The sequence below is a fragment of the Lepisosteus platostomus genome, chromosome 6 (assembly GCF_059453375.1).
Source record: "Lepisosteus platostomus isolate fLepPlt1 chromosome 6, fLepPlt1.hap1, whole genome shotgun sequence".
Taxonomy (NCBI): domain Eukaryota; kingdom Metazoa; phylum Chordata; class Actinopteri; order Semionotiformes; family Lepisosteidae; genus Lepisosteus; species Lepisosteus platostomus.
Window position 1 is genome coordinate 22,982,292 of NC_142616.1, and position 13,912 is coordinate 22,996,203.

Consider the following 13,912-nt stretch of genomic DNA (forward strand, 5'->3'; position numbering starts at 1 on the left):
CTTCTCTAAACTCCTTCAAATCTAGACCCAAAACCTTCTTCTTTAAAAGAGCCTTTATTTAACTGTTCTTTACCCCTCTGCTTGTACTGTATTTAGTACCACCATCTACTGTCTCCTGTGTATTCCCATCCGGCTTGTGTATTTTTTTTTATTGTTGTTGTCATTCTGTATAGCGCTTTGAGAAGCCACCTTTAAAGGTGCTATATAAAATAAAGTATTATTATTATTATTATTATTATTATTTTATTATTATTATTATTTTATTTTATCTGGCAAGTGCTCACAAAGCTCTGGGAAAACTACATGCGCTTAAAAGCTGCAGTGTTTCAGAACAGTACTTTCGATTCATAAAGTAAGACTTTAAGATTACGTTTTTCAGTATATTGATTAATTTCCTTTATAAATAAAATTACCAATACTTTATTCACCTTATCATAGGACAATGTAAAATTAAATATGTGTATTAAATCTGTGTAAAAAAGTAGCGTTTGCTGTTGTTACTTACAACAAAAACGTCTCAACTGTGATGAAACAGCTGCAACGAAAACAGATGAGCAGATTCGTGATCGACCTTTTCCCACAATACACTGGAACAACAACAGACCTCTCAGCGCCCAAACTTGACTGACAGTAGGCGGGGTTACTGTCGTGGATATACAACGATTCCATGCATGTCTTTTTATTATTTTATATATTTTGGTAACTCGTTGTTTGTCTTAAAATGGTCTCTTTAATTTCAACTAGCTCCAGCTTCTTAGTCAAATCACTCGGCCTTTTGTGCAGTAAATCGTTTGCAAGGTAAGAATATCAAAAGGTGCTCGTTTGCGTGCAGGTGGTCTTCACGTTAAAATTGTTTTGTCGTGATGCAGCCAGACTATGGCTTTAAGATTATTTTTTAAGATTAATTTTCAGGTGGCAACTTTTAAAGCTCTGTGGATTTCTGTAAACCGTACATTCAGTTTACGGTTTTTCTGCCGTTATCAGGGACGATGGCTGGAGGTAACGTATTGGGCTATACCACCGAAGTGAAAGTGATCAGTAACTGGTTAACATTAGTTCCCGCTGAAAAGAATGATACATTTGAAAGTAATAGTGGAGTACAGTCGCACTTCACCAAGTTTTGTGGTTGGTTTAAAAAGTGGTATCTGAAGTCCTTGAGATATGACATTGGAAACAAAAAACAACCTCTTAACTGACTGTGAGGCCTTAAAATGTATTCACCTAATTTTCTTCACTTCATAAGTTTATGATAACCCACACTTTTACAATGAATTGGTAGGGAAAACTCCGTATTGTTTCATATGGTATTGTAGCTTTCTTGTTAATTTTTTTAAATGATTTTTAGTCTTGTGTAATTCCAAGTCACTGTTATAAGATGGTAAAATAATTGTATTTCTGTGGAAAGTCAAAGTCTTGTTTAAACCTGAATTCTTCATAGGTGCACCTGTGTGCTTCCTGCGATAAGGTGCTTCAGTACCAGCAGTGAGAGACCACCTAAAAGGCCCCTGACTGGCTATATCCGATACATCAGGCAGCAACGACCCGTCTTCATCAAACAGTACCCAGGTGAAACTGAACTATGTTAGTTTAATAACGTGTGGGAATTTGGCTGCATATAGTAACAAAAAAAAACTTACAATCTTAACTTGTAAATTTACAATGTAGGTCATCATAATGAAACTGTGCATGTCGGATACGTGTAAGTTTTGGGTTGTGTTATTGCTGTTGTAGTATGTGTTGATAATTCTTTGAAATTTAATGGGTATCGCATCTGTTCTTTCTATTTTTCTTCACCTAATTGACCTACATATTTTTTTTTTCATACATGTAATGTCTGTGTTGTAGATGTGAAGACTGTGGATATAACACGAAAAATTGCCCAGGAGTGGAAAGCGTTGTCATCGGAAGAAAAACGGGTAACGGGTGTTTTTTTACCTCTTTGCGATAACTGTGTATTTGTTAAAAGACGGGTTTTGTGGTGTGATGAAATGGTCATATTGCACTTACACCGCACATACTGTAAGGAGACACCATTTAGGTTGAAGGACAACGACTATCGAAATTACTGTTTTTTTTGTGACATTAAGTGAAAGTCTGTAGTCCCACGAATGTGTGAGAAAAGTCAAGGCAAGGACACCAATGCAGTGCCTGTCCTGTCCTTGGACTGGACCTGTAAGTTTTATTCCGTTGGTGCTACTGAGATCCCTGGATGAAGTGGTATTTCTAAGGATTGCACTGTCTCTGACCACTTCGTCCAGTTCCTTGACAAGATCCACCTTTGGATCCTCTGATTCACATCTGTTTTTCCAGAAGTCGCTATGTCTTATATTGTTTTTCACACTGTATGTTTTAGTCCTTGTGCATTAATGACTCTTTTGTTACAACACTTTGCATAGGGATTGATCAAATTGTGTTAAGTGACCTGGAACAGATGACTATTATTAAATGATTTTTGATTACTAACAGAAGTTTACCTATACAGCCATTTCAGGAGGCTGCAGTTGCTGACAGGGAGCAATACAAAGAGGAGATGATGAAATTCAAAGCACAGTTAACTCCTGCCCAGACAGCTGCATTGGAGGAGGAGAGAAGAGAGAAAATAGCTAGAAGGAGGACAATCAGGAAAAAACGGGTAAGCAAATTGATTGATGGAAGTTTTGTTCCAATGTCAGATGCCAGTTGATGTTCTGTTGTTCATTTTCACATTTAGTGAAGTGAGTAAAGCTGAATGGTTTAATTGTTGCTTAAATAATTTGTCTTAACAAATCTTAACATCTCCATGTCTCATCCCTGCATTTTTCAATCTGCCAGATTTAGTCTAATAGTACAGCCTGGAAAGAGTTTGTAAACACCACGTTTTTATAAAATACTTCATAAATGTAAAATTACGCCAGCATAATCCAAGAACATACTGTATTAAAACAAATGCAATTAAAGTGTTTTTTTTTTAAATTGGATTGTGTGAGTCTCGGGGCAGAGTGTGAATTTTGCCTGAGGTTTGTGTTGCTTTTCTTTAATTTGTAGGAGTTGACGATGCTGGGCAAACCCAAACGACCCAGGTCAGCTTTCAATATCTTCATGGCTGAGCACTTCGAAGAGGCAAAAGGAGTATCAATGCAGGTGTGATTTGACTTTTAATTCCAGTCCTGCATTTATTGAATTGCTATTTATTTTTTCCATTTGTGAATCCTTTAAAATATTCATTTTAGGGTTATTTTGATGATAAAAGTCAATATAACAATTGTTATACTGTGTTCTTTTAGGGCAAGATGAAATCATTATTTGATGACTGGAGTAACTTACATGCTTCACAGAAACAAGTGAGTATTTGACAGAGCAATTCTTCTTAAAAACAACCTGTTTTATCACAGATTTAATGCAGTGTCTTAAGTTAAATATTCCAAAATTTCTGTAAAAAGAAAGTGGTGGACTTTCCATATCTGTTCTGAGAAAACATGAAAACTTGTGAGTTAAACTGATATGTTTCTTTATAGGAGAGTTGTTTATTTTTTTGGTTTGTGCTAACTACTGGTAACGAAATTGTAGTAGTTTATAGCATCATGATTCAAAAGATTTATCTCAAATGTAACTAAAATGAAGGCTGACACTATCTCACTCCTTTACTTTTTTGGTGAAGGTCTACATGCAGCTTGCAGAGGATGATAAAATCCGGTACAAAAATGAAATTAAGTCTTGGGAGGAACATATGGTTGAAATTGGGCGTGAAGACCTCATTCGAAGGAAGAAAACCAAGCCAAAAACTACTGCTAAAGCAAAGGGAGTCACAAAGTCCAACGTACACATAGTTAAGACCAAAGGAACTGACAAGTCTGCAGATACTAAAGTAGCACCTGGTTCAGAGATAAAAAAGTCTCCAAGAAGGGTAAAAAAGACTGAAGAGTGATTGTGCATATAGGGAGTGATAAATTACCGTCCTATTTGAAAAAAACTTTGCTCTGCATAAGAAGGTACTTTGTATTAGCATTTGCTCCGGTGAGTAGAAATACTTGTCCATGTATTACCACTTGACACTGGTGCAAATAATGCTTGTCAAACTGTGAAACATGTGGAAGGACTATGGTCTGTAACAAATCGTGAAGAAGGAAGAACATATTTTTCCAAAACTATTTGTTTTGCTTATTTGCCAGAAGCAACAAAAAAAATGAAATTCAAGAAATGCTTAAAACCAGCCAAGGAAGCCTCAAGGAATTGAATTCTGAAATGACTGGGGATGTTTTCTTAAGTATGGGTGTAACAGACCATATGAAACAACCACCAGAGAATTTGTTCTACAGAATCTCTATTTCCATTTTTGTTTTAATGTTACAACATACAAAAAATGTCTCATTTCATACTTGATCTTCAACTGTTAAACATTTAAATACATGTTTTTAAAACAAAATAACATTTCTAATACTTTCACAGTATGGTCAAATAAGTGCATGTACGTTAAATTCTATACATGGAGCGCAGATGTAAAATATCTTAAAAGAACAGTTTACATGAATATAAAATTGCAGAAAAGTACAATAATATTAAAGTATTCTTACATATACATTTTCAGCTGTAAGATTTCAAAATTCCTGAGGGCGTTTCAAGATGAATATTTTACATCCTTCAGGAGTTCTTCAAAGTCTGGAGAGCACACCAGCTTGTGTCTTACGTTGCCCAGTACAGTCATGTCACCAGTCAAGCCTTCGGAAAGTCGTACAGATACCAGTTGCTATAATATGAATAGAAAGTGAAACCGCTTAATAATTGCATTTATTCCCTACAAGTATATTGTCCATCAAGTACCTACACATTTCAGATTTATAGATTCCATTTTATTAAACTTGAGATTTGCACTGAGCTATTTAAATGTAATTTAATGTAAACAAGATATAGGAATAGTTCAGATGTTTCGGTTTCTGTCTTTTAACCAGCAAACTGAAGACTTACCTGCAGAAAAGAAAATGCAGCGCCTTCAGAAATATCCATAATGACTTCACCCAAAACAAGCTGAACTTTTCCTGACTTCCTGATCCGCAGTTTCCCGATATGTCCTTCTGAGAAATCCGACAGAGTTGAAGTGCTCTCCTTTCTTATGGGATCCTATAAAAAGTGGTGTGACAAACTTCCATAAAATATATTAAAAATGTATTGAATATAATCCAGAAATATTTCCTGCCACAAAATCTGAATTTATGCAGCTTTTGTATTAAGCATTATTAGTTTTGGTGCCTGAGCACTCTCAGAAGAAGGGCGGAGCGGTGGCTCTGTGGTTAAGGACCTGCGCCTGTGGCTGGAAGGTTGCCGCTTCGTATCTTGCGGCCGGCAGAGGAATCGTACTTCGTTGGGCCCCTGAGCAAGGCCCTTAACCCCAATGCGAAAAGACAAATTCCTAATACAAGAAATTGTGTATGGCCAATAAAGTGATCTTATAAGATCCTAATTATGTAATTATGAATAATTAAAAGTAATTACTTATTATGAAAAATTAAAAAGGACATTGTCCTAATTATGATGTGCTCTTGATTTACTCTGCTGCATAACAAATACCTACACTTGCTTAGAAGTATAATTTAATATTTAGCCAGTTGATTATTTGTTACATAGTAATAAAGATGTGTTCAATATGGCCATTGATGTTTAGTCCACTGGAATGAGAGAACAACGTATGTTATTACTGTTGTTAAAATGAAGATCATAAATTAAAATTGACTTACCGGAGTCTTAAAAGGCATTGCATGCCTATCTTCAGATTTTCTCTCTTTTTTTGCAACTTTATCAGCAGTTGTTGTGGGCTGTCCAGGAATTGTATCCGGCAGTTGAATGAACAGGAGTTCACCATCATTAGACAGGCTCAACTGCTGGAAAAGTTCGGCTACATTAGGCTGTTGAGGGTTCAAGGCCCCTTTTGTCATCTGGGGATGTTTCATTTGCTGAGGTCCAAGCGCTCTTAAACTTGTTTTACCAGCGGCAGGTTCTTCTTTGACTGCAGAAGAAGTTCAAGTTACACCTGCTGTACCACAAATACTTTGCAAATATAGATTTGGAAGTTTTTAGTGTTATTTGACAATTCTTTAAATAACATGCGAAAACATAATACAATTACATTTCCCGACTTTTTATTTAATCACAATTTACAGAAAGGGGAGAGCACAAGGGAAATGGTGGGTATTTGAGGTAAGAATGCATAATTGATTTTGAATGTAATACGAATTTAATTTCCTGGCAAATGAACACATCAATTTGACTTAAGATGGAGGATCTTTAAAGGTTGGATAGATTTCCTACTGACAGCCCATAATGTTTGTATTTTGTAAGCCAACTTCTGTGATTCTTTATAGCTCTGCATTTTCTGTGCAGTTTTTTTGTACTTTTTGTACTCAATATGATTTTCCCATTTTCTTAAACATCTGTAAAATATTTAAACAAATTCTCAGGTTTTATTACAATTGTACATATTTCATTAATATGTACAATTAGGCTGTTGTTTTAATCTCTGATATTACATGTTTAAACTTACTGTTAATGTTTTTCTCTTCCACAGTAAAAAAGTCTATTGACTGATGAAGTGGAAGTTGAATTGGTCTGTTCTTTGCATCATTTTTTAGGCCAGGGTCATCTAAAAACTAGAGAGGAGAAAGGAATAAATTTTGCAAGTCTTTGAAATGAATATATAAGTGATACAGATGTCACTGAAAAATAAATTTCAATGTTGCTTCTCAGGTCAGTCCTACCACCCTTTAATGACCTTTTAAAAAATCATTTTTTTAATGGCAAATGCAAAATATTTCTAATTTTAAAGGTAGGTGAACACAGAAAGGTTATATTCTTTAAAGCACTAGAAGGAATATAAAGCAACTCACATCATCCCTTTTCAGTTTTTGTAAAATTTCACTCTCCTCATCTTCAAAAGTATGTTTTTCTTTTTTAATGCATTTAAAGACAGCAGGAGGCCCACATTCACTCCTTTCTGGACTGTCCCAGCTCCCTGTAAGGTCGCACAGTTATAAAACGGCAAAATCTCTTATATTCTATTGCAAAATCTCTTCAAAAATGGTGGTTTTATTTTTTCTTGTGTTAGTTTACCTATTCTCCTCATTGTATCGGCAGGACCTTGTTCAAATATAGAGTGTGACTGAATTGTTTGTGGTCGCTCTCTCCTCCTCCCTCGGCCCTCCTTCTGTTTGTCATCTTTCTCTCTCTTCTCCTTCTTGGAAGCACAGTGATGTTCCTCTCTTTGTCTTCACGTGGTCAAATTGAAGTTCAATTAATAGACAATTAGTAGACATGCTTTACAAAGGTATACAAAAGCCCTCAGTGCTACGTTTGTGGGATTGAATTACTGTAGCTCAATCTCTTTAAGGTTATGCTAAAATAAATCTTTGCCGCATCCCAGCAATTTATTTCAATGTGCATTAACGAGAGAAATTAAGAAGACAACTTACTCATCTTTAGTCTTCCTAACGGAATGAACATTTGGAACAAAGGTTTTCTGTAACAAATGAAAAGGAGTTTGATTAGCATCACTCCGCGTGAACTCTTCCATACTGTAAAGAGGTCTTAATTCTGGCACTAGGACTTCTAGAAGACAGCTGCTCCGTTTCAACTCTGTTCGCGATTGAATGTCAATTGAACGGTTTGCCTAATTATATTCAGTATAGTTGTTCTCAACAACCTCTCACAAAGATCTTTTTAAATTGCTTAACGCTTGTTTCGGGTTCTGTAAACTATTTGAGTTCAAGAACCCACTTCGTTCAAGTTGAGTTAAGTATGTGATATCTCCGTTAGAACTAAAATCTATTGATCAAGGTATGCTCCAGCCCCTCTCTCCAGGCTGAAACGTATCGAGGCTTATACTGTGTATTACAAATCGGTGGTTCTGACCTTTTTAAACCCTCCCAACGTCAGGTCTCTCGACCGCAGAGAGCTGAGTCTGCCAGGAGGAGGCGGGTTTAGAGATGCTCGTCCAGGCAAGCTTCTGCCCAAAGCAAAGCTCGCCCGGGAGCTCGAGGTGCCCGGTGCGCTCGAGGATGAGTCGGAAAGATTCCGATGGTCACACATTCTGCAAAATAGCACCACTAAGAAATGGTAAAAATATCTAACGTACAGCGTGATGGTCTTAAATAAAGAATATGTTTGACTACTTTCCGTAATTAATAAAGCCTAGCTCCCTTTATAGTTTGTCACCATGAGACTCCTTGGTTAGCTGCTAAAAGACGATGCAGATATTAAAGCAATTGGGGGTGTTATACAACATTTAAATACTGTATTTTTTATTCCTAAGCTGATCTTTTAAAAATGATTATTAGGCTACAGATCTGTATAAGCTCCGTGTTTTCACCAACTGTGCAGATGCAACATCACGCATGCATAAGATGTCCCTGTTTCCGTACTAATACACGTACATCTATTAGATAAAGAACTGTTTAAAAAGGCGCCTCCATTTTGTTCGCATCATCTCCTTACAATTACATCAGAGGCGACACCTTTGCAGACATTAAAGCCTTATTCGCCTAGTATTGGTCTATTTTGCTGAATTCTAAAGTAACCACATTTTTACTTCGACTACACACATACACAGACGCTAATGCTATACATACTGCCGGCCAGTCATCTGTAGTGATCTTTCTTATTGTCACTTGACTGCACTTCCTGTAGTGACCTGCTGCTGCGCTGCAACTACGTAAACACTGTGGACATGTGACCAAGTGTGGGCGACAACAATTGAACTCAGCCTGGATTTTCATTGTAACAATATTTTAAAGTACCGGAAGTTTCCAAACATAATAGCGCCTTTATACTTTATTGTATATCGCTACACGTACATTTTTCGCTGTTTGCAAAGGATAATAGGAGGCAAAAATAGCAGCAGGTTGAAAACATGCGTCACATTTCGCGGATGTTACAAAGTTAAATAATTAAGTATTCATTCCGTAATTATGTTTTTATTGTCCCTGTTATGCTTGAAAGAAACGCGACATTACAAAACCGTTCAAGTAGGTAGCTGCATGCGTAGTCTGCAAAGGAATTTAGTAAATAAAAGTTTATTCCATGCTGAAAAGAAAAGAAAAACACAACGTTTCGGCTGTGGAGCCTTCTTCAGGTGAACACACCTGAAACACACACCTGTAATAAACCTTTACTTGTATAATTACAAAATCGTGCCTACGCAGTTATGAAAAACGCTCATGCTCTTAACAATACTCATCCAGCTATTCAATATTTTCCCATTTTTGTGTTGAATGTTGATTTAATTTTTATTGATACATTCAGAATTTCCTTTTAAAATAGCTTTTAATATTACATATAAAATATGTTGCATATATGAACATTGTTTTGCATGAAGTTGCGATTAAGTGCGCATTTCCTAAATGCGAGCGTCACAAAGATAATTAAGAATTAAATTATAATTGTATCGTTTTATTACGTTTATTCATTGTATTCCTAAACACGGGTATTTGCTTACGTTTCTGTTCATATATTTGACCGAAATGTTCGTAAAGAGAAAATCACAAGAAAAATGACGTGTCATACACTGTACTCTGTTCGGTCTAAAACCAAATTAAATGTTTATTTTGTAAATTCCATTATCAGTCTCTAATCTTCGTTTAATTTCTGTATTACTCTTCCATAGGTTTAATTTTTTTCTTAAAACCACAAGGTGGTAGCATTGATCCGATTTGCTACTTCAGAAATAAACGATCAAAAATGAATTGGCCAGATAATATGAAATGATTCACCGCCGAAGATAAAAAGCATTCTGAATTAAAACTTAAATAATGCATTAATCATTCTGGTTTTAAGATAAATCTCTTTTCTTGGACCTTCTACTTGTGACCTGTTTTATAAAATAATCCATTTATTTGTGTCTTGGAAAGAAGCCAAAAATTACACTTAGCCAGATCTCAGAGACATTCAAGTGGGTGAATATTGGTATCCAGTCGTTGTTTTACACTGTTAAGAATCTAATTAATCTAAAACCTTTCTGTAATTTCTATCCTGAGGTCATTGCTGCGCGTTTTATTATTTTGTAAATACATAACTTGCTCTTATTTTTGGTTATAAAACCATTACTTTGGTTCTGTTCAGAAGTCTACCGTGAAATAGTTTCAGAAATTCACGATCACTGCAAGATCTAGGGGAGTCAAAATCGCTGAATATATGATGAGTTCAGTTGTTTTTCTGTTAAAATTATTATAAATCTTTTTTCCATTCGAAATGTAACGGTATACACCTTATCACACATCAGAGCTAAGTCATTAATTTTATAGAACATTTAGATATATTTTCAGTCTAGGTATGCATTCAACAGTCAAATTTTGTATTAGGGTTACTCTAAGCAAAGTTTCAACATAAATCTGACACAAACCATTTATTTTCATGGCGATGCGTCTAGCACATTTCGCCATTATGTTTATGCTCTTAGTTAACCAATAGGTGTCACCCTTCAGCAGTATGAATTCCTTTACAAATTTGCTCAAAGGACAGAACTGACCCTTACCGCCTACGCACCATACCGAAAGCAAGCACGGTTGAAAGTAGCGTGAAACTAAGATTTGTAATTTGTAGACAAAAATATAATTAAAGTGTTTAAATATTTTTCAGTAATACTCTTTTTAAGCTTTGTTCAGGGGAAAGTTGAATAAAAGGGAATATTTTTAGCAGAGCTCGGTTTCAAGTTAGGATGGAGAGACCAAAATCTAAATTGTATACCTTTACATGCTGTTTTAACTGTTTTTGTGTTCACTTATATATTTATACATTTATTTATATACTGATACATTTCAAAATACAGTAGAATAGGAGTTGACCCAAGTGGGGTACACTCAACTATGACACTTGTATCGATCCTATAACACATATATTTGTATCGATATATATTGTTAAGAAAAATACTACAGTACAAAAACAAACGAAACACAATGGTTGCATTTAAAACCATGAAAATTATACACATTTGTTTCACTCATTCAGTCTTTTTTATGTGATTAAACGTAACCGTCATAAAAAAATAAAAGGAGCCCTAAGAGAAGATGCCTAATATCAGATAAGTCACTCCATGTGTTATACTCAGATTTAACATTTCTTTAATTCTTGAAATAAAGTTAATTCAATTCTTTTAATTAACTGAAATGACGTCGTGCTGATTTTCTTGCATTTTTTTCTTTTTCTTCATTGTTAAATATGCCTCTCTCTGTAAAATAGCTATTCTATCTTTTCCGATCACGTATCAAATGCAAGGCCTGGTCCTTCAGTGCTCTCCGTCTGACCCATTTCTCAGGTCATTATGATTTCCTGGTGCTTCCCAAATACCTCGATTGCTTCCTCTCTTGAATAATCAGAGGCCCTGTTACTTCCTGTTACTTCCTTTATAGCCGCATGAGGCTGGCCAATAAAATCGGAGGTGCTGCATGATGCCTTTCGTCTTTTTAGTAAATAATTTCCATTATATTGTTTATAGTCCATAATGTGCACTTTTAAAAAGCTAACACGGCTCTTCCCTTTTAGACAATTTAAGTACGTGGATAGAGCACAAGCTTACACTGATCTACTTATTGAGTAATTATGACCTCAGACACGTTACTTTTAAATTTGACTAATGGATACTGCCTTGATATTGGACATTCATTCATAGATTGTTGATTCGGACTAAACTAAGCTTAAATAAGCTTTGATATCCTTTTTTACTTCTCACAAATTTCTGAACTGAACGAAGACAGTTCACATGTTCACATTTTGAAACTCACCTCTAAACACACACAAAATGTGCTCAGATGGAAAAAACTAGTATTTTTATCTTTCCCAGAACACAAAGTGGATCAATGAAAGAATCATGTGGAGAGGTAGCCCACAGTGGCTAATAAAATGGATGAGCTCATACGTAGACTATTGCCAGCATTGCGCTGTTTCTCTGTATGGTTTTGTAAGTATCGCAGCAGAATACTCGAGTTTGAAAAGAAAGGTTATAATGTTTAAATTATTAGTTTCAAAAATAAAAGTTCACACCTGAACGTTCTTACCGTTCTTACACCTTTAGGATCGATTGTAACCTTTCGTTACTGTCAATTCTAACTCTTGGCTTATGCATTTCCAGTTATATGCTATGTTCATCAATGCATATAATTAAAAATAAAAGTATTTCATATCAACTGTTATTCTGAACCACATAACTCTTTAATTCCATAATTAGCTAAAGAAATGACATGTACTGCCTACTTACCATATCAAAAGTAAGCACAGCTGAAAGTAGCATGAAACTAAGATTTGTGGTTTGTAGACAATAATATATTTGATGTGTTTAAACATTCTTCAATAAAACTATTTTTTTTGTTTAGGAGATCGTTCAATGAAAGGGAACAAAGTATTTGTAGCAGAGCTCGGTTTCAAAGGATTGGGATGTGTCGGTCAACTCATTAGTCAAAATAATACAGAGCGGGATTTTTAGGGCGGCGCATAAGGAATCAAGTTCGGGAGTGTAAAAAACAATGAGCGGAGGAAGTGAGTTTCACTTGCTAAAGGAGAGAGGAATGAATATGTGTAGTTTTTAAGAGTAGTGTATGGTAGAGGTCTAACTCGGTGCGAGGCGCTGTGGCGACTCGTAGCGGTGTTCTGCAGGCGCCATGGCTGCTCAATGCGACTCCTTGAGCGGATACTTACAATCGGACCCGGGCTCCAACAGCGAGCGCAGCACCGATTCCCCCGTGCCCGTCTCCGAGGATGACTCCAGCGGTACCCCAGCCCCACCGGACCCGGAGTGGACCGAGGAGAGATTCCGCGTGGATCGCAAGAAACTGGAGGTCATGCTACTAGGTAAAACTAACGAAAATAAATAAATAAAACGGAAAATGAACCGAGTAGCAAAACGTACATGGAAACTTTTAACTGTTTCTTGGCTTTGTTGGTAAAACTGTTTTTGTAATCTCGGAGCGATGCGGCTCTTAAACTTTGCTTTTTAAGGTTGTAAATGTAAATGGACTCTTCTCGAGTGTGATTTAAAAGTAGTCCAAATACGGGAATTATGACTTCGGAAAAGTATTATGAAAAATATATTTTCTTGAAAAGAGCAGATTTAAACTTAGAAACTTTAATCTATATAGACCTGAACGTGTTTGGTGGTAATTCGGTATCGCCAAATGTACAACAGCCTTGCATACTCGGCAGCAATGAAAATGCTTTGATATTTTAGTTTTTAAGAACATTAAGATGCTACTTTCTCCTCTCAAATTCGCGTTTAGTACTCCAGAGCTGCACCCAGTCTAAAAGTAAGCACATTATCATGATATTGAATTGTGTTCTTAAAAACCACAACCAAAATGTAAGATTTTGCTAACATTGCATACTTTAAATATGTGAAGATTACTGTACATACTTTTAATGTAATCAAATTGGATAAAAAGCAAGTCAAAATGCAAGTTTGAGCAACAGTCTGGAAATGTTTGTAACCTAATTAGCTGGCAGTATAGTAACAATTCTGTCTTTTGATAAACCTTAGTTAACCCTTTTCTTGTTGAGCAAACAGTAAGTGATTGTTGCTGATCAGTGTCGGTGTTCTGAGAAATTTTGTATCCCCATGATATTTCGTATCCACTTAGCAATCGGCGTGACATCGGCCTTGAATCTTAGGTTGATTTTTGTTCTTAAATATTTTACGTTTGCATTTTAAACTGAGGTAAGAAAAGACCAGAAGAGAAAAAGACCATTATAAAAAGTTCAGTTTGAATATTTTTCATGATCGTTATATGTTTATTTTGTAGTCATTTTCTTAAGTAATAGAGCTTCGCCCTTTCCTGTTCATTACCTTTCTAATATGCTGGTCCGCCCTTGCATTTCTCGTGAGCGCTGGGGTATAGGGCTCTGGATATGAATTGTTCTAGTTGATAGGTAAACAGACGGAACGAATGAAAAGTGATTTTTGTCGTCC

The 13,912-nt window shown here is 35.8% G+C and overlaps 3 protein-coding genes across 6 annotated transcripts in view; 2 read left to right on the forward strand and 1 right to left on the reverse strand.

Annotated features, from left to right (window-relative positions):
• The first annotated feature begins 588 nt into the window (after positions 1–588).
• On the forward strand, positions 589–4,124 carry tfam (transcription factor A, mitochondrial). Its single transcript, XM_088634850.1, has 7 exons — positions 589–798; positions 1,439–1,566; positions 1,846–1,916; positions 2,483–2,632; positions 3,025–3,120; positions 3,264–3,320; positions 3,638–4,124. Exons 1-7 carry the CDS (start codon positions 722–724, stop codon positions 3,902–3,904), a joined length of 846 nt encoding a protein of 281 aa, XP_088490976.1. The 5' UTR covers positions 589–721; the 3' UTR covers positions 3,905–4,124.
• Positions 4,125–4,283: 159 nt separating this feature from the next.
• Positions 4,284–8,706, reverse strand: LOC148661325 (DNA-directed RNA polymerase III subunit RPC4). Its single transcript, XM_088634849.1, has 9 exons — positions 8,592–8,706; positions 7,876–8,053; positions 7,437–7,483; positions 7,078–7,232; positions 6,855–6,979; positions 6,512–6,617; positions 5,709–5,977; positions 4,942–5,094; positions 4,284–4,723 (listed from the first exon to the last, which is right to left on the reverse strand). Exons 1-9 carry the CDS (start codon positions 8,603–8,605, stop codon positions 4,595–4,597), a joined length of 1,176 nt encoding a protein of 391 aa, XP_088490975.1. The 5' UTR covers positions 8,606–8,706; the 3' UTR covers positions 4,284–4,594.
• Positions 8,707–12,444: 3,738 nt separating this feature from the next.
• Positions 12,445–13,912, forward strand: part of LOC148661326 (protein bicaudal C homolog 1-like) — an 87,498-nt gene continuing 86,030 nt past the window's right edge. For 2 of the 4 annotated variants that reach the window (XM_088634851.1, XM_088634852.1), the window contains exon 1: positions 12,445–12,801. In XM_088634851.1, the coding sequence (XP_088490977.1) occupies positions 12,612–12,801 (190 nt within the window). In that variant the 5' untranslated portion in view covers positions 12,445–12,611. The remainder of the gene's footprint in view (positions 12,802–13,912) is intronic. The other 2 variants (XM_088634853.1, XM_088634854.1) reach the window with 2 other exon arrangements.

Excerpts from the sequence above, each read along its gene's own strand:
- tfam (XM_088634850.1), top strand. The coding sequence starts at position 722 with ATGGTCTCTTTAATTTCAACTAGCTCCAGCTTCTTAGTCAAATCACTC. Across the intron at positions 1,917-2,482 it reads TGTCATCGGAAGAAAAACGG|CCATTTCAGGAGGCTGCAGT; the intron begins GTAACGGGTGTT and ends TTACCTATACAG. Across the intron at positions 3,321-3,637 it reads TACATGCTTCACAGAAACAA|GTCTACATGCAGCTTGCAGA; the intron begins GTGAGTATTTGA and ends TTTTTGGTGAAG.
- LOC148661325 (XM_088634849.1), bottom strand. Across the intron at positions 7,484-7,875 it reads CGTTGGGAGGGTTTAAAAAG|AAAACCTTTGTTCCAAATGT; the intron begins GTCAGAACCACC and ends CATTTGTTACAG. Across the intron at positions 6,980-7,077 it reads CGATACAATGAGGAGAATAG|GGAGCTGGGACAGTCCAGAA; the intron begins GTAAACTAACAC and ends GCGACCTTACAG.